The sequence below is a fragment of the Chiroxiphia lanceolata genome, chromosome 2 (genome assembly GCF_009829145.1).
Source record: "Chiroxiphia lanceolata isolate bChiLan1 chromosome 2, bChiLan1.pri, whole genome shotgun sequence".
Lineage (NCBI taxonomy): Eukaryota > Metazoa > Chordata > Aves > Passeriformes > Pipridae > Chiroxiphia > Chiroxiphia lanceolata.
This window is the reverse complement of record NC_045638.1, coordinates 81,325,356-81,350,015: the sequence shown is the minus strand read 5'-3', so window position 1 is coordinate 81,350,015 and position 24,660 is coordinate 81,325,356. Positions and strand designations below refer to the sequence as shown.

At 41.6% G+C, this 24,660-nt stretch overlaps 1 protein-coding gene across 2 annotated transcripts; it reads left to right on the top strand.

The window, feature by feature from the left end:
* Window positions 1–144: 144 nt before the first annotated feature.
* Window positions 145–23,853, top strand: CEP57 (centrosomal protein 57). 2 transcript variants are annotated; one of them, XM_032681194.1, is made up of 11 exons: window positions 145–455; window positions 5,599–5,755; window positions 8,493–8,672; window positions 8,987–9,108; window positions 9,993–10,109; window positions 15,564–15,641; window positions 16,781–16,885; window positions 17,042–17,122; window positions 17,468–17,712; window positions 21,143–21,287; window positions 22,632–23,853. In XM_032681194.1, exons 1-11 carry the CDS (start codon window positions 345–347, stop codon window positions 22,866–22,868), a joined length of 1,578 nt encoding a protein of 525 aa, XP_032537085.1. In that variant the 5' UTR covers window positions 145–344; the 3' UTR covers window positions 22,869–23,853. The 2 variants fall into 2 exon arrangements, with proteins under 2 accessions (XP_032537085.1, XP_032537086.1); XM_032681195.1 differs by lacking the exon at window positions 9,993–10,109.
* Window positions 23,854–24,660: the final 807 nt, after the last annotated feature.

Below are 24,660 nucleotides of genomic sequence, written 5' to 3'. Positions count from 1 at the left end.
AATCACCGCCCCCGCCGGCCCCGCCGCCGCCAATCGCGCCGCGGGCGCCCCGCACTGCGCCGGGCGGGGGCGCGGCCCCGCGCTCTGATTGGTCGGGCCGCGGGGGCTCCCCTGACAAAGACCGGCCTCTTCCGCCCGCCCCCCTCCGCGCGGGCCCACGCGCCGCCCCCCTGCCCCAGCGACTGAGTGCCGGGGCAGCACCGCCCCCCTCGGCTTCTACCCTTCCATTGGCTGAACAGCGCCCTTGTTCTTTTCTTATTGGGCAACTGACGCATCACTCAATTCTGAGAGGGTGCTGGGGCGGGGCTTACCCCCTGCTTCTCCGTTCTCATTGGCAGACTGGGATGTCAATCAAGCGAGGCGCCGCGCGGGTGCCGTACCTTAAAGGGACTTGGGCTAGCGCGGGCTCCCTCACGGCCGACATGGCGGCGGCGGCGCATGGCCACCAGCGCACGGTGAGGCTCGGGGGGAAGCCCGCGGGCAGAACGGGCCGCTTGGGGGTTCTGGGGGGGAGCAGCCGGGCGGTGCGGGACTGGCGGCCTGCCCAACCGCGGCGTGCCGGGAGCCGTGAGGGCGGTGGAAGCTGGCTTGTCTGTTAAAGACTATATATGTATGTGTATATATATATATATATGTGTATGTATACGTATATATATGTGTATATTTATCTATATGTATGCATATGTGTGTGCATGGTATATGCGCGTATGTTTTCTAAAGAGACAAATACTGTGCTATTGAAACCAGCCCTCTTGCTGTCCCCGTACCAGTGTCTGGAGGTGCTGTCTGTGAGTGAATGGGAATAAAATTTTGAATTCGGTTTATTCTCAGTAATAACTTGGGGTCATGCCTTTGAAAACTCCTATTCCAAGGCCAGGCGGGGCTCAGTTAAACCCGTGGTGGTGCAGCGCTGGGTCAGCCGGGTGAGCACAGCGAGCCCAGGTTTCCCAGCAGAAAGCTGGGAGAGCTGGACTGAGCCTCTGGTGGTTTCTCTTTGTAAGTCGAAAACGTTACCTGAAGCTGAGGCTCAGCTCTGGTGTGTTCCTGTGCCCTTAGGCGCACGTGGGAGCACCTGGCAGCTTGGGAGGTAACGTGCAGGTGGCTGCACACAGGGGACCGGAATTTCCTCGTCCGTATCCCTCCGAAGATGCGGAGTGTAGAGGAGCAGTGGCAAAATTTGTGAAAAGCTGTGTCTTTACACGTGCTTTGGAGGAGCGGAGATGGTGAAAAGGGTGCAGCATGATGGCGTGTGAGATCTGTCTTACGAGGACTCACAGTTTGGGTCTCACTGCCTGCATGGTGAGCACCCGTCACGGGGTTCTCTGTTGTGTGTCTCCTCTCCTGCATTGTGAGCCTCCAGTTACACCTGTACCAAGAAGAGTAACTTGAGGGCTGCTGTGTTCCTTCCTGACTGGTATTTTTTTTCTAGGATGCCTAGAGGAGGATGTCAGAAGACTGGTTTTAGTATTCAGTAGGTAAATGTAGGCCGTTTAATTAATTTAGTTAGCAAAACAAAACTTTTGGGGAAAAAAAACTTGCACACTGCAGACTTCTTGTATGTGTTCAAAAAAAAAAGAAGCAGAAACAAATTTAACGTTTTCTAAACTTGGAAAATAGTTGCTTTTAATACATCTGGCACTCTACAGCAGACACTTTACAAAAAATGCTGTGTTGTGCCAACATTTCTCCCCCATTTGATGTAATTGCTTAACTAAGTGAACTTTTTTATGTCTGCATTTAACTAGAGATGTTATTAAAATGTAGAGTGCTCCTGACTCCGTTTGTATCAGGGAGGCACAGACAGCACTTCAGTTGGCCTGTGGGTGATAGGGCCTGTCCTTCCTTCTTCACTTTCCTAGTTATGCAGTACTAAGGGAAGATGGCAGGCGGTTAATTGAAATTTCCCCTCCAAAATGACTACTTTGAAAGTTCTAATAACAGGGTTCTTGGATATTTTATGCTTAGTAAACTCGGTACCTCGTTATTCTGGTTTTTTCTAAATCCCTACATAGTTTTCCTGGGTTTGCTTCTTTTTTTTTCTTTTTCTTTTTTTTTTTTTTTTTAGCCAAGTGTGTCATTTAAAGGATTACCAAGCATCAGTCTCTTTTTCTCTTAATTTTTTTTTTGGTTCTGAGCACCCACAGAAAAACTTGCAATTGCCACTCTAATTTAGTCCCTTTTTCCAGTGGCAGTGGTGCTGACTTTGTGCCTTCGTCCTTCCTTGCTGCAGTTATTACCTGAAAGATGTTGTGTCCTTCTCTCTTTAGTTCTACAGTTTGTTTATAAAGCATTGTTACTTTTACTGCCCATGGATCTAGTAAATTTGTGTAAGATAACAAGAAAACCAGGTGTTTTTTTCCTTACTGACAAGATTGATACACCACTGCCTTCTGCATAGTTTTTTGTGGTGTGTTACATCTCTTTATTGTGGCAGGGAAGTAACAACATTATGGTGGGTCGTTTTTACTATCTACACAAGTTGTTTGCTTTGAAAAGTGTCCCCCCAGTCCCAAATTGCTGATTCTTTTTGGAAAACTTTCCATATGAGGTTGTGTCTTTTTTTTTTTTCCCTGTTGTGTTCAGCCTTTGAGAGCTTGAGGAGGTTGCTGTGTGCTGGTGGGGTGTTCAGCTGTCGCTGCTCTGTGTTTTTAACGTTCCCTTCTGCATGCTTGAGTAGGCAGTTGATAGGCAGTCGTAGAAGCAATGAATTTTGGAAGGTTATGTCTGCAGGCCTGTGGAGATTAAATGTGCTCAGCTCACTACTGTTATGTAATACTGGTGCACTTGGCTCATTCTGGGACTGTTAAGCCTTTTCATTTACTATTCTGAGGCTTTAGCGAGGCATCAGGAAGGAAAGACTATAGGGAGTACCCTGAAAGAGGGAGAGGAGATGTAGTGAGCAAATGTGGCCTAGCTGAGATTCAGAGCAAATCATATAGAGTTTCCTGAATTATGGGGTTTTTTTAATGTTTCATGATCTTCCTGAGCATAGGAGCATGGTGCTCCCCATGAGATTTTCCAAGAGCAGGAACAGACTTGGAGGATTTTTAATGACTTGAGAGAAACCAGAGAGAAGAGCGGAGAATTGCTGTGATGTTGGAGTTTGAACTTTCTGATGGGGAAATTCCTTGATGCTGTTTCATAAACTTTCCCAAAGTATTCAGTCGACTTATTTAAAGTCCCTTTTTGTGAAACTGAATATAAGATAGTCTTTTGCTTAAATATATAAGGAAAATATACTTGGTACCAAGTGGTTATTTAGACTGAAATAAAGAATGATTGCCTGTACAATATATCATATTCCAGCAAAATTTTTTCAGTATTTATTTCAAGCAGATCTCTGTGCTGACTATTACACTATTCGAATTAGTGCCTGTTCCCTGCATCCAGGTGGATTTTGGAAGACCTACAACTAGTCAAAAGCCTCTATTTTCTTTGCTTTGTGTGACTTGGTGTTCAAGTGTTCTGAGTATGCCAGCTTTTTCTTTCAAATTGGTCTGCTGTTGGCTAGGAAAATGTTACTTGTGCTGATAAAAACAAACGAAGGAACTCCCGTAGTTTGGTGGTTTTATGTAATTGTATTTAATTCTCAGATAAGACTTTACCTATAAAGACATAAAAGACGGTAGAGACATCTAGGAAGATTGTGATGCTGTCAGCCCTACTTTGGTTTCAGATTCCCCTTTTTCTTTTGACTATTTCATGGGATACCTTTGATTTGAATCAATAGCAGACAGTATATTAATATTTGAATCAATTGTAACTGTTGTTTGGGTTGTTGAGGCTTATGTCACTGCTGTTCTTTTATTGCCTGCTGCAAGTACTGTGTTTTGCTTGGTTCATTTTTAATTCATCATTTGGTCTTAGTATTCTGTGTTCATCAGTGCAATATCCTGTAACAGTGATGGTGTTTTTGCAGGAGTGAGATTTAGGTCTTCATGTTAACACCTAACAAGCTTTCAGTCTTAAATTCACATGTTCTGATTGGACCAGTGAGGCTGCTGAGCATAAAACACTGTGTATTTGCATGCATACAACACTTCTTCAAAATATTTGTAATAAGATATTCTTAATTAGGGATTAGTGTTTTAATTGATTTTCTGTGGTAGCAAAACTTCTTGTGCAAATACGGTTATTTTGAGAAAAGTCATGTTGTGTAGGAAAATATTATGAACACAAACTACAAAGCATTCATAAAACTGTGCTTAGAAACACCAATTGATGCATTCAGAGTTCTTAAGATCCTAATTTCTTGTCCATGACAAATCACTTTCTTTATAAGTGGAAATTAACTGTGTATGGGTTTTAAGTAACTTATAAATTTTCTTATGTTTTTTCCCTGTATTATTTTTCCTCCTCATAGTGCATTTTGGGCCGTTCTCTAATTTGTTGTGAGATACTTAATACTTTCTGTATTTTAATTTAGATCATGATATACTCCCAATGATTGGTATTTGCAAAAGCTTAAAATCAGCCTCCCAAGATCAGCAGTTCCTCAGTTGACATACTACTAGTGGAGGGGGAAAGCTGTAGGAGCTTCACATCTGCCTGCAGCCCACTTCTCTCCTAGGTTGCCTTCAAATTCTGCCACTGAAATGTTTAGTGTTGGGCACAGTGGAGAGGAATTACTCTTGCACATTAAAAATAAGCATTCATCTTCCATTTAATTCATGTACACAGATCGGAAAGCTTAGGCCAGGTAGCCAGTTTGAGTCAAACCCATAAACATGGTAATCCAAGTGCTGTGTCCCATTTGCTTAGAAGAATCACGATAGAAAGCACATGGCTTAATGGTATTCCATCTGCATAGAGTCTTCACATCCAGGTGGTCCCCTCTGGTCATTGCAACATCCAAAACACAGCAGATGTTTGGAGAGTTGGTGTAGACTGCTTGGAAGACCGTGGTCTCTGTGGTCGTGTTTTTGAGAGCAGTCTCAAGCTGATCAAAGGGCGTATTGCTGCTTAGAGGCAGGAGTACCTTCCTGACCGTGATCTGCTCTGCTTTTCCTGTGTTGATTCCACTAACCAGGTGTCACGTAAAGTCACCTGAATGTGTCTTGAGAGGTTCAATATATTAATGGAAAGACAGGAAAGATGAATTGAAGCCAGTGGAAGAGAGGGGTTGGGACTCTGCAGTTGGGAGGATGAGATGAGAGTGTCCTGTGCCCCATCTGCAGTCAGTGAGCTGTTATGTTGGATGAGGGGATGTAGAACTGTGGTCCTGGGTGTGCCTTATCAGCTTTGGCCACCTTAGTGCAGTACCTCATGTGCAGTGAATACAAGCAGTAATTAACAAGGCAGTTGTTTTCCAGCTGACTGTGTATTGCCTTCTCCCAGTAAGTGACAGTATCAGTAAATGCAAAATAAAAGTGGAAATCGGAAACTCGTACGAGAGACATTTTTCTCTTAGATACTGTTTTTAATTGAGGGGGAGTTGGATGTAAAAATGACACGGCCTAAGAAAGGAAATACAGCTTTTGTGGTATAAGAGTCTCCTGCAGTAGTACTTCCACACATCATCTGATAGAATTCTGCTTTTCTTTATTTTTGTTATTGTGACAAGGAAAAATGTGAATAACATCTTTTTTTTATTTTCAGGATGATCTGCACAAAGCTCATAACTCTACATCAGTCACAGATGGACTCTCTGCAACTTCATTTATAGAATATCCAAATTACAAGCCATTTATTAATTCTGATTTGCAGCGCTCCCCATGGAAACCAGTAATTCCATATCCTGAAAGTCATAGCAGAGGTAATAGTCCATCAAAGTTGTTTTCTTCCTGTTTCCAAATCATGTGGTAAAATAAATACATGTGTGTCCTCCACGTCTACAAAGGTTGCAGTCTTTTTATCCTTTTATCACTTCCCAGTGATGTCCAGGTCACCTGTTTTGTAGGTCTTTTGCTCTTCTCTTTCTGAAGAACACCTGATGAGAAAGGTCATCTTACAGCTGGAGAAGGATGCTGCTCTTTGGTAATAGAGAATTGTAAAAGTGTCTGAGTGCTTTCTGAAGTTGTACTGACATGTTTTCTTTGCCCCTTCTTCAGTCCTCCTCTCTTTTAATCTTTCCTCTCCTGAGTTCACAGCTGAGTTAGAAATAAGGAGACTTAAGTCCTCAGAATGGTTTGGACCAAAGGAAGAGGTTTGGTCTGACAGAAATCATAAGGCTTGTCATGGTCAAAGGGTGTGTCAAGTATTTATCATGTCAGTGAAGACTTAGAGGATACAGAGAGGAGCACAGTGCTGAACTGAGAGCTCACCACACCAAAAAGGGAGGCAATTTTACTCCCATTTATTCTTTCTGGTTTCTAGGCTATTCTTTCTCCCTCCTTTCCCACTCTGGTCCTGGTGTTTATCTCCAGATAAACAGATACGTCTTGTCTGACAGGATAAAAACCATTCTTGTTTAGTTTTCTGTTATTTTAGTGGATTGGCTTGTCATGCAATGAGATGTATTCCAAAGCTGCCTTGTGGGGGGTAAGTACAGGAGGCAGCATAAAGAGTTGGGAGACTAGAGCAGGACTGATCCTTTGATAAGCTGTTTGGCTCGGGTTCATTGCAATAATGTTCCTTTGAGACTGGAGTGGCATGGAGGCTTAAAGTTATGAACAACTTTGTATTTTTTCCTTATAGGGGAAAAAAGTGATAAACACTTAGGATGAATCCTAATATTACTTAAATTAAGTAAAAAATCAGAATGATACCCTTAAGTCTCTGTTCCAATAACACAGTTCACGTCTGAATTACTAGAGACTTATGTGTTAGTTACCTAGTAGGTGAAATCTTAATTCTTGAAGTGCTATTTAAATTCCAGTATATACTCTCAATGCCATCAGTTCTGAGACTGCTGTTGGCACAAAACTGAAAGAATCTTGTAACAGATGAAAAATTGGATATGCAGAAAAGAGCTTCCTTATGAATTACTGATGTTGATGTATTTTTGTCGATTGTGTATGTTTCATTAGCAACAAACCTTTGACTCTTAAGTTTCCACTTGGCAACTTAGTTTCAAACAGGGAATCTGCCAACTGGAAAGTAAGTACAGATGATGGAAGACAATTGGATAAATTATATCCCTTTTTAAAAATTAACAAATATTTTTATTTTAAAAAAATGTGCATAGTTGGCTTTAATACTCTAGTAGAAATGGCTGAATGATACTTGGCATCTTCTTGGGTTTCACCTTTATCTATTCATTGCTAGAGTTGCTTTATTGCTGTATTTTGTTAATCATTGTTGTGAATATACAGGGGTTTCAATTTAGCTTTTAAGGATAATAGTAACAAGTATGTTTATAGTTTCAGCTATGCCCATTTCAACTGAATTCTAGGAACAGTATTATAAAGAGTGAACAGGGTGCAGTTGGTGACACTGATATAGCAAATAGGGCTAAATTATCAATAACTTCCCCTTAACTGTGACTGCTGTCACTACTTATGTACTTAACAGTTACCTTAAAGCAGGTAGTTCTTACTGATGTGATACTCTCATGCTATTCTGCATTTCAAGATTTGATAAATTTTTACTCTGGAAAACTTGTTCTGATAAATATTTTTTCCCCTTTTTTTTTTTTTTTTTATTTTTGGTAGTCTGATGCAATCCCAACTTCTGTAGTGCTCATGCATTCTGTAATAAAGGTATATTCTTTCTCTGGAGTGGATTTAAGCATAAAGGAGTGGGCTAATGCTGCCTTGCAGATTAGTCTGCTATATGAGCTGTATGTACAGATGTTCTTGTGTTTTACTTTAGCACACCTATATAGGGGAAGGGACTTAAGGTTATGGATCCCTTTACAGAATTAAACAATACAGCTAAGAGATGCAATACATTAGATTACCAGCAGATGGTCTAATTGCGAGGTGATGTGAATTCTATTACATCTGCTTTTCTTTTTGTGGTGATGAATATATAAAGGCTTTGTTTAGTAATTGCTAAAGCTTGGAATGCAACAGAAAGGGAAAATGGTTCAGCACAAAGGAGATGCATGTTTTTGGGGAGAGGAGGGAAACATGAGCAAAACCAGAAGAATTAAAAAAAGAATTCCACTTATAAATAAACACTTCTATAGCCCTTCTGATAGCTAACCTTTATTATACTCTATGGCTATGAGTAATTATACAGAGAATTGCCACTATTTTGACTATCTAGTTGTAACTTTTTTTTTCCTTTTGATAAAGAGTCAGGGCATGCACTGTTTGCACTTAGCCAACATAATGTTTACATGCCTTGTTCTGGGATATAGTTGTATATTTTCTAAATGTATCAGGTGAAAGGTGTGCACCAAGGGCATCTATTTGTTTGAGACTAGTTTTAGAATCAGTTATGATTTAAAGGGAAGCAGGTCTTAATTCCTGGAAGGAGTCTTGGTTGCTTGTAAGGAGCATTCTGGCTTTGTTACATAACATGCTTTTATAAAAACATTTCAAGTTCAATGTTGCCTTGAAGTGGCGATTTAATGATATCTAACAAAAAGTACTTGTTCATTACAGCCATATTTTCTGCTCTGAAGAATCTCCAGGAAAAAATTCATCGGCTGGAGTTGGAAAGATTTCAGGCGGAAGAGAATGTAAAACACCTCAGCAGGGAAACAGCAGACTATAAAAAAGTACTGAGTGAACAAATGGAACATAAAGAGCATGACAAGACTGAAGTGTCAAAGAAAAATCAAGGTTGTTTGCAAAACTTTGTATAGATACTACAGAACACTGATGTGGATGAAACCTTATTTCTATTGATACGTGAAGTAATTTCAATTTACTTTCAGCATCTCTTAATTTGCAATGACACATGGAGTTATAAAAAATAATTTAAAAACATACTTTGTTTTAAGGATTTACATGCATACGGAAGTTAATTAGGCATAATATGTGAGTTTGTTGAGATGGTCCTTTTTTTGTTTGTTTTGGAACTGTCTTGAAAACAGAAAAAAATCCCAGGACCAAACAGTACATGATTTCAGTTCTCTGCCTTCTGTTATCTTCAGAACTGGCTTCTCAGCTGGCAGCTGCAGAGTCTCGGTGCAGTCTTCTAGAGAAACAGCTGGACTACATGAGAAAAATGATCCAGCATGCAGAAAATGAGAAGTCTCATCTCTTGGAGAAACAGGTGTGTTCTCAAAATTATCTCAGAGTTAAATCATAATGATTAACTATGTCATGATTTTTCATAGTTTCTGTAATATTCATACTTTGAAGTGTGGATGTCTGTTTCAGCTGGCCTTTATATACTTAGTTGTGGATAGTTTCCCTACTTACATTTCCTAGTCTTCTCATGACCCTGGTATTTTCTTTGTGCACCTGTTTCTAAGGCAGTATCAGGCTCTGGTATTAATAAGAATTGTTTGCTTCTGTATGATTGGCTTACTGCAATAGCTCATACTTATCCCTCAGTGTTATACCCATGTACCACTGGAAAAAACCTCCCTTTTGTGTTCACACTCTTCAGATCTTTGGGGATATTCTTTGCTAGCACTGCTTTTGCTAAACTAGTGGTGAAATACTCATTATGTAGAAATAGCAGTAAAATTTGTTTCCCACCATGAGTGACTAGGATTTGGCCTATATCTAAAATGAACTTGAATTTTATAGGTATATGGATCACCTAGAATTTTCTGTTCATTGGTCTCTGTGGCTGTTCTACTTCTGTCTGTTAAATATTTGCTAAAGGAAAAAAAAATATAAGAAAGCTGTCTCTAGTAGCTGCATAATGAATTTGGTTTTGTTTTTTTACCAAACCTTGGTTTGGAGGAAGGAGAGACTGCAGAATCTTCTCTCATCAGACTGTGGTTGAGTATACAGTTCCCCAGCATTGGTGGAGCAGTAGTGGAGTTTTCTCCCTGATTGTAGCACCACCTAAAATTGCACAGAGGAAGTAGAAGTTCCTTTGCACTGTTTATGGGCCTCCTTTGTGCTCCAGACGCAAGGCTTACTATAGATGGTCTTATATTATTGTACTTATAAATTGTTTTCCTTTTCAATTCTCCCTTCAAGGGCTCATTGGAGAGAGATCGGCTTCTTAATCAGTCACATGTTCAGTCTAAATTGGAAAAGCTGGATATGCTGGAAAAAGAGTATAGGAGACTTACTACGATGCAGTCCGTAGCAGAGGTCTGTCATTTGTGTTGGATACTATATCAGATTTGTCTTGTTTGTTGTAATCAGCACTTGATAGCTGTATGTCAGTTAAAGAGCTGAGCAAAACTTTGTGCTGTAGAGAAAGACAGTGACTAAACTTCTTTTTAAAGCTGAAGTGTTGTAAAAATTTAAAGTTATTGCTGAAAGTCTGCATGGCTAGATGGGCTCTGGGTCACTGTATACTGCAAGAGTTGGTGTTTTGTTAAGCCTTAACAGTATCTGTTCGTGTTCCTCTTTTGTGCTTAGTTGGTGCCTAGACACATAACTTTGCAGGCATTCCTAAGATCTCAACTTCTGAGTTGCCTTGCTACTGAATAATTTGCAGTTACTTTCTGTTATGACCCAGGTTTAACTTGACTTGTGTGAATTTGGGGTGTGTGGGGTTTTTTTTCTCTTTTAGCCCTCTTTCTTAAGAAACACAATTATTGCTAGTTACTTTGCATGCAGATTTCTGGAGTGTGGCATTGCAGGGCCTCTAGCATGGGATGGCTGTCAGTGGGTTTGAACCAGGCTGCCATTTCGGGACTCCTTTTGAATCAGTAGCTTTTACGAGTTCAGCATGATTCTGTGTGGTCATATGCTGTTGTGGTGGGTTGACTCTTGAATTTTTATAATTTTTGTAATTTTGTAATGAGAAATAAAACCAAATCCCACCATGGGCTGCAAGAGAATCTCTGCTCTGGCACCTGGAGTACCTCCTCCGTCTCATTCATCGACTTTGGGGTCTGCAGGGATGTTGCTTTCACATATCCTCACTCCTCTCTTCTGGCTGCTGCTCCCCAGCAGGTTTTCTTCTGCTTCTTACGTCTTTTATTCTAGAGGTGCTGCCCCCCTGCTGTTGGGCTCAGCCTTTGGCCAGTGGTGGGTCTGTCTTGGTGCTGGCTGGCATTGGCTCTTTCAGACAGAGGGAAGGCTTCCAGCAGCTCCTCACAGAAGCCACCCCTGTAGCTCCTCACTACCAAAACTTTGCCACGCAAACTGTGGTTTTGGCTTTTGAGGTCCCGCGCACTTACCTCTTTCTGCTGCTGTAGAGACCACAAGTCTCCCAAGCCTGGAAACTACAGAGAACTTAAGCAGGGAGAGGCTTCCACCTGCAAGTTTCTTCCCTGCTCTCCCAAAAGGACCAGATAGTACATGATTAGATGGTGGTATTGAGGATGGCAGGTCTGGGTCCTGTCAAAATCACAGGCTTGCCACCCTGCATACCAGCATTTACCAGGTGCTGAAGTAGATGGTATATCTCCAGGAGTACATAAGGAGATGTTTGGTAGTAAATCTTTAGCTGCTTGGTTTGCTGCAGGACCTTTAGACATCACAACTATTCTTGGAAGTCCCTGAGCCAAAGCAGCTGTAACAAGCTGTTTAAGATCCTGACACCCCATTGTGGTGAGCTGCAGTTGTGGAGTACAAGTGTCTCCATTGTTGACTTTGGCCAAACACTTGTGAAGAGAAATAAGTGTCTTCTGGGTCTTGTTCAGTGAAAGAAGCAGTAGTTTCCTCCAGGGTCAAAGTTGTAATAACTGGTTCAGCAACTAGAATTCCCTCTGAAGGGCTTTTACCAAGTTTTTGTCTGGTAGCAACTGAAGTTTAGTAAGGCTGGGTTGTTTGCCTTTTTGTGTGTGGCTAATGAAAATTATTTCAGCCTTAAGATTCTTATTTTGTTTTTTTCTGGATCTAGCTAGATGTCTTTGCTTCTTTATCTTTATGAATTAGCAGCTGTTGCAGTTAAATCTGTTTTAGTGGAATTGGATGTTCACACACTTTTGAAGCAATTCTGGGAACTGAAAAAGATGGATCTAGCTATGACTAAAGGTCATTTTCCTTGTGATGATGAGCCATTTTCTGGTTCACAGGTCTGTCTGCATCTGTGGTTATGGGATATGTTCCTATGTGAGCATCTGTGTGCTAGTTGTTACCTTATAGTCCTGAAGGAGTGACTGTACTCCCTGATCAGAACAGTTGCATCTGTTTCATCTTTGATCTGTAGTTACGACCATGGGACCACAGGACTGTTTTCAAGTTGAATTCGAAGCAAGAAATAAAGACTGTTTCGTACATGGTGCGTTGAAATGGATGGAAAGTGGTGAGGTGGCTGCTCATGAGCAAGCACTAATTTAACAGCCTCTGATTTCAGGCACTGCCAGAGCACAAGTTGTGGGTGGGTCTTACTGAGAGCATTTTATCTCTGCAGAGCCACTATCTGGCCCTGTAAGTGTATTATCTTCAAGCAATTTGCTAAGGTTAATATTGCCTGTGGAAAAGGAAATGCTGAGATTCCTATTTCTGTGAAGTACCTGTAATAGGAGTACTTAACCTAGAAATGCTTTCAAGGCATGTTTATTGCAACTGTAGTCCTGCAGTGCAGTCTCTGGATAGCTGGATGAAAAGATCTGAACATATCTCTGTCTTAGAATGGAGTAAGGACAGGGTTGTTTCCTAAAAATGCAGTTTAGGCTTTGGTCTTGTATGTAGGCAGGTGACCAGAATTTGAATGTATGTGTGGATGATACTTTTTGAACAACTGTGGTTCACAGTAATTGATTTTAATGCTAACAATGAGACTTAATAAACCCCCACCATTTCTGTGAACAGAGGTGATGAAACTTCACATCCTGTTGTGGCTGTACACTACCCACACCTCTAGCTTTTCCTCTGCCCTCTCATTGCCAGGTGGTGAGAAGCAGCAGCTTCCTTGTTTCAGTTGGGTGACACTGACTGCTCAGCTGCCCAGCAGATGCTAATTTGCAAGGCAGCGAAGCACAGAGGTAAAAGCTGTCTTCAGTCTGGAGACATTTCCTCTCTGGTGGAACTAATTTGGATGCTTATCCCAGCAGCCAATTTTATGACATTTAGGTGCTCTTTATTTGTGAGGTCTCATAACTTTCTGTCTTTGGTTGAAGTTTTTTGAGGGATGGAATGCCATCCAGAGAGCCCTGGACAAGCTCAGGAAGCATGCCCACTGGAACCTCATGAGGGTCAATGAGGCCAAGTGCAAGGTGCTACTTGTGGGTCAGGGCAACTTCCCCCCAGGCTGGAGAATAAAAGGATTGAGAGCAGCCCTGACAAGAAGGACTTGTGGGCTCTTGTGCATAAAAAACTGGACATGAGCCAACAGTGTGCACTCACAGCCCAGAATGCCAGCCGTATCCTGGGCTGCATCAGGAGCAGTGTGGCCAGCAGGCCAAGGGAGGTGATTGTCCCTCTCTACTATGCCCTTGTGAGACTCTGCCTGGAGTGCTGCATCCAGCTATGGGGTCCCCAGCACAGGAAAAACATGGACCTCTTGGATCAGGTCCAGAGGAGGCCTCAAAAATGGTCAGAGGGCTGGAACATCTCTTCTATGAAGACAGGCTGAGAGCATTGGGGTTGTTTAGCCTGGAGAAAAGAAGGCTCCAGGGAGATCTTGTGGCCTTTCAGTACTTAAAGGGGCTTATGAGAAAAATGGGGACAGATGTTTTAGCAGGGCCTGTAGCAATAGGACAAGGGGCAATAGTTTTAAACTGGAAGAAGATAGACTTAGACTAAATACAAGGAAGAAATGTTTTACAGTGAGGGTGGCAAAATGCTGGAACAGGTTGTCCAGAGAGGTTGTAGATGCCCCTATTCCTGGAAATATTCAAAATCAGGTTGGACAGGGCTCTGAGAAACATGGTCTAGTGGAAGGTGCTCCTGGCCATGGCAGGGGGCTTGGGCTTAAGTGACCTTTAAGGATCCCTTTAAAACCAAACCATCCTATGATTCTGTGATTCTCTGAGTGAGGTGATTGGATGAGACTTAATGTCTATTTTTGCCCGTTTTCTAAGAGAAATTGAAATACTTTGTTTCTATGTTTTTCATTTAAATTCTTTGCAGTGGCTACTGGTGATCAAGCAGACTGTTTAGGCAGCCAGCTTGCTTTGCAGTGCTATCTTAGATGATGGGCAGTACTAGCAGGGAGGGTCTGTTTGCTTGCCCCTGTGGCCTCTATTTCTTGAAGATAGTTGAGTGACCTGTGCAATACTTTCTTCTATAAACAAGAAAACAAAATTAATTTAGGAATCTAACTTGAGTATATAATTTCTAATAGGGTCTATCACGGATGATACAGTAAGATCTACACTTGCTGTGCCGCTGGACAGCTAGCTGAGGGAATACTTATTCATTTCAGAATAAAAGCCTTGGCCCAGCTTCATGACAATCTTCACTTTAAACAGAATATTTTTCATACCGAAAATTCTGTCAAGACTTCGCAGGTTAATAAAAGATCCTTATAGACTGAACACAAGGAAATCAAGAGCTGTGCCAGTAAGTGGGCACAAGGTCAGAAAACAAGTTACCTGGAGTACATCTGTTTTGAATGGAAAAAACAATCAGGAGGGTTCTTGTATTCAACAGAAAAAGTTGATTCCTTTATATAGTTCCTTTATATTGTCCTGAACGTTTATGCAGGCTTTTGCCTTTTAACACCTTTGTATAACAGCTTGTTACATTATTCTTGCCATTAATGCTTAAGTAAAGCAGAACTGAAATTATTTTCTTGTTCAGTGTAGTGCATTATAAACAAACAGAAGTGTACAAATACAGCTGTTGCTCTGTATTGCATGCTTTTCTGCCTTAAGTATGTTTAGTGGCTTTGAGTTATCAGTCTTTGGAGGGAGAGAAGTTGTTTTGTGTACTGGAGCTCAGGATTATTTTTTCTCTCTACTGTATAAAGTCAGCTATTTGATAACTTTCACATTGAGAATTTCAGTGTATCCTGAAATTTAAACAAGGTTTTCATCTTGTTGGAGAGTTTACAAAGAAATGTGTGGTTTTGCCCTTAAACCTTTTCTTTGAAAAGGGGTTTCAGAAGAGTTCTTACATGCTTTTGCAATAAAAACATGAAATTACTTCAGTTTTGTTTAAAGGTATCTCAGAGGCATCATACAAACTTTCCTCCCTCTTCTTTATTAGGATGGTGGCTAGATGTTCAAAAATTCTTTTCTTGTAAGACTGTAAGTTACAGACTTTAGCAAAAATACCATTAGTGATCTAAGTAAAGCAAGTCTTCTCTCGCCTTAGGATACATGATATGTCTTTGTTAACTCTTTTGTAGTACAGAATCTTGGAGGATAATGTACACAAAGCAGCTTACTTTCTAGAGTGTTTTTACAGCTGGAGAGGGAGACGGCTTTGTGTATTGCTGTCAGCTGTGACTTAAATTCAGATATCAATTATGGAAGTAACAATAGAAAAATCAAGTTTTAAGCATAAGATTTTTGACTGCTGTATTTATGCCTATACAGACAAAGCATCAGCAGTTGTTCTAAAGCTAAATTACCTTTGTTTCACTTACCTCTAAGTCATAAGCTGAACTCATAGTTTTGCTCAAGCTCTTAGTATTGTAGGCTTCAAGATGAAAAAATGTTTTCATTAGTAATGCTATTATTTTTATTCAACTTTGACTAGAAAAAAATGAAAGAGCTGGAACAGAAGCTTTGGGAGGAAGAACATGCAAGGAAGCTTGTTCAGGAAAAAGCAGCTGAGGTAACCAACAGGAAATTTCTTTTGCACTGCTATGCACTGTAATTAGCTCTTCCTTTTTATCAGATTTTCAGCTAAGCTTACTGAAAGTGCTTCCCATATGCGTCAAAGAATAATGAAATCCTGGGTTTAGTCTTTTTTTTTCCTTATTTCTTTTTCCTCCTATTTGGGGTACCAAATGTTCTGAAGTTCTCTGAGCTTTTTCTAACAGCGCCTGTGCACTGAAGCTTTGATTTCTCCACTAAATAAGTTAGTTGGAAAAGAGGAGTAAAAATTCAGACTAATTAATAATTGAGTGTGCATGGGGATCTCTAAGTAGATCAAAGTCAACAAGTGTGCTCCCTGTTCATAATTGTAATTAAAATATTTTAGAAGAAGGCAAAAAAGAGACAATGTACTCTTGGTTATGAGCCCATAAGGATGCTTCTCCTGACCTGGATGTGCAGTGTTTGTTAAATGCTTATTGTTTGCTGAAGAGTTATGGAGGTAATGTGTTAGGCTCTAACCTTTGCCATGAGTTTGCTGTGATGCAGAAAGGGGTATCTCAAATTCATCATGAAAAATTGTGCTGTGAATGCTTCTAGATGAGATTGGTTATGACATGATTTGTAAAGCCATGCCACGTCTTGGCAACATGCTGTTATCAAGCCAACAGCAAAGCATAAAGGATTCACTGTCAACAGGGAGTTCTAAACTTAACTCTTTCAAAAGATGGTTTGGCGGTTGGGTGTTTATTGTGTTTGTTTGTTTGGAGCGGTTTTTTACTGTCAATAAAACAGAAGAAGTAGTTGCCTGTTAACTGTATGCCAGGGGATCAATTGAGCAGGGTTGGGTGGCTTGGATTTCCCTACTACTTTGTCAAGTGTAAAGCACAGCCAATGTTTTGGCAATTGCCTGTGTGGGGCTAATGCAGTAAGGCTAATTCTCTAATTTACTAGGATTACTGATGAGTAGTGCTACCAGAGGAAGTATTTAATGTTTAAATGGACCTTGGAAAGGAAAAGTATCCTAAAAATTTACAGCCCTTGCTTTCAGAGAGCCTGCATTTTAAAAACTCTTGGTTTGCAATTCTCTGCTTACTCTCTCTCTCTGATTATTTGTTAATATAATTTCAGTAACTCTCCTTATTCCCTCAATTAAAGCTTCAGACAGGCCTGGAAACCAACAGACTACTGATTCAAGCAGCATCACCATTGCTTTCTCCAAAAGCAAGACAACCCAGGAAAAAAGCTAAGCAGACAGAGAAGGTAAGATGGGGAGAAGAGAAAGGCAGTTACTGAGGACTTAAATAAGGATGTGTGCCTGTGATCAAGAAGCAGGTTTCTTCCTTTATTACATAGTAAAGGGAAAATGGGTTTGCTGTAGTCTAATCTTTGCTAAATATTTCTCTTCTTCTTTTCCAGAAATGCCCTGTTGGAAGCCGTTCCACTGTGCAGCCCCATTACAGACTGTGTCTGGGTGATGTACCCTTTGTGGCTGGGAAGGTGAGCTGATAAGCTTAATGCTCAGTAGCTGCAGCTCCTTAAGTGACTTTGACTTGGTGCACTCCTGACACCCAGTGGTCACATCATTTAATTTTCTTTGATGCTTTTGTTCAGTTAGTCTTCAAAATACTTGTTGGATAGTGATAACTTGCTGAGCTGGCATTTCCAAAAACAGGTCTGCATTATGCTACTTGACAAGCTATTCTTGTTAGTGCTTATTAATTCAAACAAAAAATACATTCTTGGCAGTAAAACAAAAGTGTTACTGTTTTTAAATATTCTTTGGTGTTATCAATTATCATTATCAATCTGTTTGAAAGAAGTCTCTTTCACTTTTCCTTCCAGTCTACCAGTCCCAGTCATTCAGTTGCTGCCAATGTGCAACACGTGCTACACCTGATGAAACAACATACGAAAGCTTTGTGTAACAGACATGTGGTAAATGATACTCCACTGGCAAAACCCATCAGCACTGCTCGTCCTGCCAGCAAAAGCAGAAGGCCATCCCTGCCAATGGAATCATCTTCATCTCAGGAAGAGCTCTCAGAAGTGTTGCTGACTTTACAAGATGAATTTGGACAGATGAGTTTGTGAGTTTGATATATTCTCCACTGCAGATTATGAATATGTTTTATATTTTGCTTGAGAAAGGTGTTAGTTTAGGAAATCTTTGTTCTGCTGGCTACAGAGGCTGTCATTTCTCCTTACAGTTAGAGAGAGACTCTGCTAAACAATCTGGACACCATGCCTGTATTTATATGCAGCAATATTGAATTCAGAAGAGGCAGTGAAGTGTGGCAACAGCCCTGATGTAGTGGATTATTGTGATTTAAACCCAGACAACAGCTAAGTACCACACAGCCACTCGCTATCCCCTCCTCCCCCCCCATCCCCTCCACCCTGTTGGGATGGGCACTATACACCCTTATACTGTATCATTTATGGCCTGCCCAAGCTCCACACTTTCCAATTTATCCCAGTTAACCACCATCACCTTCCCAGTCTTTTGATGTGTGTGCACACACATATCATTCCCATAGTCTATGGACCATTCCTGTACTAGTCTGTCGAGTTCATTTAGTCCATGACTTTGGACTCATCTGTCAGAAGTCTTTCGGGGCAGGAGAAGGTAGTGTATGGATAGCTGCATGCTGAAGTCACTTGGGGGTTGTGGTGGATGAGAGGGTGGATGTGAGCTGGCAGTGTGCATTTGCAGCCCAGAAAGCCAACCCTATCCTGGACTACATCAAAAGCAGCATGGCCAGCAGGCCGAGGGAGTGAGTTCTGCCCCTCTACCCTGCGCTGGTGAGACCTCACCTGGAGTGCTGTGTCCAGCTCTGGCACTCCTAAAATAAAAAAGATATGGACCTGTTTGAGTAGGTCCAGAGGAGACTACAAAGATGATCAGAGAGCTGGAGCACCTCTCCTGTGAAGACAGACTGAAAGAGCTGGGGTTGTTCAGCCTGTAGAAAAGAAGGCTCCAGAGAGACCTCATTGTGGCCTTTCAGTGCTCAAAGGAGGCTATAAGAGAGCTAGAGAGGGACTTATTACAATGATATGTAGTGATTGGATGAAGGGTAATGGCTTCAAACTGAAAGAGAGCAGGTTTAGGTTAGATATTAGGAAGAAATTCTTTACTGTGAGGATGATGAGGCACTAGAACAGGTTGTCCAGAGAAGATGTGGATGCCCCGTTCCTGGACATATTCAAGGTCAGGCTTGATGGGGCTCTGAGCAACTTAGTCTAGTGGAAAGTGTCCCTGCTTGTGGTAGGGGGTTTGGAACTAGGTGATCTTTTAAGGTCCCTTCCAACACAAGTCATTCTATTACCTGTTGTTCTTTGACCTTTAACTCCACAACAGAAGGGTACTCTTGAGAGACTGGGCAGGGTAGAGAGCTGCTTCATTTCCTTTGTCTCCAAGGCAGCTATACTGAAGGCCCACCAGTAGCCTTTTGGGTCCTTAAAATGCCCCCTTCTGAGTCAGTCTATTCCAAGGGTGCACAGAGCCTCTGGGCCAGTTGCCCTGGGGTGCTTTTGCCAATCACTCTGGCTGATTTCAGCCTCCAAGGCTGTCAGCTGTTGGGATCCCCCTGTCACTCCAGAAATACAAATGGGTTCTGCCCGTGTACAGCTTGATGGCATTAGGTGCACTATGGACCAGGGTCTACTAGAGCCTTGTACTCCTGTACAGCCCACAATGTGTGGGCTGATGTGCCAGGCCATCTGATCCACACAGTCCAGTAAAGCTGGTTGTCCCTCTCCTGCACTGGCTGGAGACAAGGCTCCTCTAATATTGGTCCTAGGATTCTCCATTTCTGTAAAAACAAATTAGAATTTCTTTTCATAGGATCAGGAATAAGATCAGCCCTTCCACTCTGTCTGGGGAACTGGCCACTGGAGACTGGAGACAATGGGGATTCTTCAGGAAAGTTGCTGTTTGTTTTTTCCCTGCCTCTATGATTGAGGTAGTTATTCCATGCCACTTCCTCATGTCCTCCTTATGGTCCCACAGCTAAAAGTCAGGGTTCCCTATGATGTGTATTCTCCATATACTGTCTTGTGCAAAAGGAAGCTTACTGATTGTGGGGTTTAAACAGCAACTCAGTCCCACTCAGCTCACTGCTCCCAGAGATACACCCTCCCCTGATCTGAACCACATTCAGCACCATGCTGCTTCCTAGCGCTAAGACTGTGCTGGTTTTAACATCTTAAGGATATTCAGAGTTCTCAAGTGCTGTTGTAATTATCCTGGAGAAGAAGCAGAAGGCGTGGGAGGATATTTCCTCTGCAGGTTGGCTCTCCAAGGAGCAAAGGTGAAAGGTGTAATTACAAAAATTCCCCAGTAGGAGGCTCCCCCAGTGCAGAGGGACGGCGGTGCTGAGGACTCACCACCCTGCCCCCCGCGAGGAATTTCACGGCAGGGATTCCATCCTACTATAAATCAGCATTGTGACCAGCCACTATCAAGCCAATACAATGAATGTCTATAAAAAAAAAAAAATCTGTTTTCCCACACTCTGGTCAGATCTGTCATTACCTCAACCCCTCGTGCCCCACACTGGGTGCCAAAAAGGAGTGTCGAAGTTTAATCCCAGCCAGTAGCTCAGTACCATGTAGCTGCTTGCTCATTCCACTGTGGTGGGATGGGGAGGAAAATTGGGAAAAGGTAAAACCCATTGGTATAAATAAGGGCAGTTTAATAATTGAAAGGAAGTAAAATGTAATGATAATAGTTACCAAAAGGGAAGAGAAGAATAAAACCCAAGGAGAAAAACTATGCAATGCATGGTACAATTGCCCACCACCTGTTCATTGATGCCCAGCCTGTCCCCAGCAGCAATGGGCCCCTCCCAGCCAGTTCCCCCCAGCTTATATATTGAGGATGACATTCTGTGGTATGGAATCCCTTTGGCCAGTATGGATTGGCTGTCCCAGCTATTCCCCCTCCCCAGCTTCTTGTCTACCTCCTCACTGGCAGAGCAGGAGATGCTGAAAAGCCCATGGAACTGCTCAGCAATAACGAAAACGTCAGTGTGTTACCAACATTATTTCCATATGAAATCCAAAACACAGCACTGTACCAGCTACTACAAAGAAAATTAACTCTGTCCTAGCCAAAACTAGGATGTGGACAGATAACTCCATTAAAGGACAGCTTTACTAGGCATTTTGCTTGTCCTGGTTAACAGACCATAAGTGTTACTGTACTGGACAACTGCAGTAGGTACAGATACACAAAACTGAATGAATGCTGAGATCATGCTCTCAAAGGGTTATTTGGTCATTTTGAATGTGTGATTTGAAGTTGGAAACAACTTAAGACTTAACATTGGAGCAGCCTGCCACCAGGATGTGCTACAAACCAGCAAAACTGTTCTTACTGGTTTGTTATGGTGTGTTGGTCATATCCGGCTGTTGATGCTCAGGTTTCCTAAAAATGTTATTTCTGAACATTTAGTGCAAACAGTAGAAGCCAAGGCAGCTTAATGTAAGCCTTGTTCTGTCTGAATTCTATGCTAGTGATCACCAGCAGCTGTCAAAGCTCATCCAGGAAGCCCCCACCACAGCAGTCAAGGAAGATCTGGAGAGAGAACTGGAGGCACTGGTGGGAAAGATGGAAGCAAAGGCAGACCAGATCAGCAAAGTTCAGAGGCATCGGTTGCAGGTAAGTTTCTTTTGACTGTGTTCATTCTCATGTAGAGTTGCTGACTTAAGTGGCTTTTTTAATGTTAAATACTAATCTAGCAGCAGTTGAATAAAGCAGAAATAACTACTTTGGAGTAGTATTGCATAGCTCTAACTTTGACATCTCAAAGTTAGTCTGCATACATCCATCCTTCTGTCCCAGTATTTTTGCAGAAAGATCCTTTCTGTCACCCTTGTGCCCACTTATCATCCTTTCCTGGGCAGAGCTTTCATGTATGTTCTCGCATCACATTTTACACCTCTTGTCTCTTGAACATTGTTTAACAGTTTACTTTGAGTAAATGACCTATTTATGTTTTGATTTGCATTTTAAAAGACCCCAAAATGCCTGTTTTGCTTATTTTATAACTTTCAAAATGTTTTGAATAGTGTAGCTTGTTCATTCAAAACTATAAAACATATTTTCTGTTTTCTTTCATCTTCATTAATTTTAGTGAATTCCTTTCAAAGAGCTTAACCCCATGTGTTTAATCTGGTTCAGTTCATATGAACAGAGACTTGCCCTTACCTGACATAACTGATACATAAAATATGTGCTGAGAGCTCTGCTGCTGACGTCCAGAATGGACATATGAAATGTTTGCATTACTCACTTAGTAGTAGGAACTACTGTAGTTCCCAGTAGTCATGATGCTGCATATGCTATTGGCAAAAGTTTAGGAGCCAGGATTTAGGAAAACTGCTGCAAGCTGTAAACTGGGACGAGGAAGCACCTCTGCCTGAAGAGAGGGGAGCTATAGAAGCCACCTGTGTTGCAGTTTGGGCATATGAATGTGTCTGTACCTCAGACTGCCCAGTTCCCCACTCAGCCTTGTGCCAGCTCAATCTTTGCTGTGGAGTACAGAGTCTTATTTACAGTGCTGTGTGTGGATACTGCCTCTTCACTCCAGCAGGGTGCTGGTGTTCTTTATAAAGCTACATCTCTGACAGTGAATAGCTATTAAAATCACTAGTCTGTATGTAGAACTTTTCTACCTTTTTTTTTTTTTGATCACTAGTTGGTAACAGTGACAAGTCAACTTTTTTCATCTATAACTTTTACATTCCTGACAGAGATATTTCCCTATAATGAACTTCTCAGTTTTTAAAGAGATAACCTAGTAGTTCAGACTATAAGCTAACTATAGGTGTAAATATAACAATGCTTTGTAAGGAAAGTATTTATTATTCAGGGTGACTTGGAAGCATCCATTTGCTTAGCTGGGTGAAATAAGTGGTGGGATATTTCAGCTGTTTGGAAGAATTGCTGAATATAAAATGAAACAAGGTCACTCCTTAATAGTTTTTTTGGCTTCTCTTTCAGCTAGAGAGACTTAAGAGAGAATGCAAGTCCAAAAAGACTTCTGCTAAACCAATGAAAGACAGCAGGTTCCCTGTTAGTGAGGTTAAAGTAACAACTACAGTAACCACGAAAGGAAAGAATGCTGGTCCCATCAAAGTGAAACCTGGAGAGAAGAGTCGCAAGAATCTTCAGTTGTTGAGAGACATGCAGACCATACAGACTTCACTACAGAAAGATGATATCAGCTGGGACTACTGACTCTTCTGCAGAGGTGTTCTTGAACTGTCCCAAACTGGCCAAACTTTCTCACATTCTGGATATAAAGCAACTGCCTTTCTTGCTGTGTGGAAGAGACTACCGTACGCTAAGCGCACTTTTGAAATACAGGCTCTTAGTTCTCCATCACTGCATTTGATTGTATATATTATGGTCTAGCTTAAAACACATTCCATTTTTAAGCACCCAGCCACCGAGTCGAATAGTAGGGTCCCTTATGTTATGATTCCAGCATTCCCTCCATTTTCCTTCAGCACACCAAGCACTGCACATTTATGCGGGTTGGGGTGTGTGTGATGTGCCAGTGTGATTTCACACTGCTGTTGAACTGGGAGGCTGCTCAGGATGAATCTTGTTTGAAATTGATGCTGCAGCCCTGAGTCTTAAGGGCTTTTTGTCAGTTCTGTGTGCAGCTGCAGTGACTCCATCGCTCGGAGAACATCTTTTAAAGGTGTTCTGCGGAGCTTTCTTCAAAATGCTTTCCTAGTTCCCCTTCTGCTACGTTGCATTAGTCAGCATGAATGGCAGAGGATGTTTGAGTACTCAAAAAAGGAGCAGAATAATTTATGAATTATGTTGCTTAATGATCAAATGATATTTTTCTACAGAAATCTTACTTTAGGAAAAAGGTATAGGATAGGGGATAACACCCTGTTTCTGGTTCACAGCTTTGTGTGGTAAAGGAGTGAGATAAACCACAGGTATTTTAAATTGCAAGTGCCTCAATCATGCCTTTCAGTCCTGGCATCTTGCTTTTAACTTGAAATATGTGCTTTGATGAGCTATCTACTTTGGTAGTGGTGCAATTAATTTTGTGCTCTGACTTGCACAGCTGAGTAAATTTTATTTATTATGTTAATAATTTAAAGAATTTCCTATTATTGGAATGTACAGAAGACCCAGATTACTTGTATATACAGTGGAAAAACAATAAAGCCAGCTTGCCTGTTGAGTGAATTGTGGGAAACCTGCACTTCCTCTACATTAGCTTGGTGTTTGCTGTAGCACTCTGCCTCATCCAGTGCCCTTTTTGTGGTGAGCTGACTTCTCTGTGGTCAGGGTAACACAGGTAAGGTGAGGCTCACAGTTGTCCACCCTTGCCTGGAGCTGAACAGGGAGGGAGCTCTACAGGGTCAACACGGGCACAAGGGATTTGAGTTTTAGTTTATGTGTAGGTGATCCACCCTGCTTGTCTCCTTGCATTGAAGGCACAGAAAGTGTTAGCTGTGATGGGAGAAGTCAGATGCTGTTAGCCAGGTATAGTGGGAGTAACCACTTGGAGAGCAGTTCATCCCAGAGGTCTTGAAAAATCAATACCTGAAACTTACACTTGGTCATTTTGCTTAGGAAGGACCTCTGGAGATCAGCTTGCTCAGCTGATCTCTGTGGTTAACTTCAGCACAACCTCAGGCTGTCCTCGTGCAGCTCTTACTGATGGAAGGATTAGGAGTATTTTAGGCTCCATATATGCTGCCTACAGTGTATGAGATGCCCAAGTTGGAAGCCTGCTAGGTGTGAGAGCATCAAGGAGCATCCAGAGTAGATCCCAAATCATCTCAGTGAATTTGAGTTTGCATAAGTTACACACAAAAATGTGAATGCTCCTTTTACACAGAAGTTACTCTGCCAATGCACTGTAAAGTGCAGAAATGGTGGAGGTTTTTTTAGTTGTGAAAGTATTTCAGAATACTTTGTGTGAAATACTTTCACAATTAAAAACTCAATTTCTGCACTTCACAGTGTATTAGGACAGTGCGTTCTGAGAGAGTTGGAG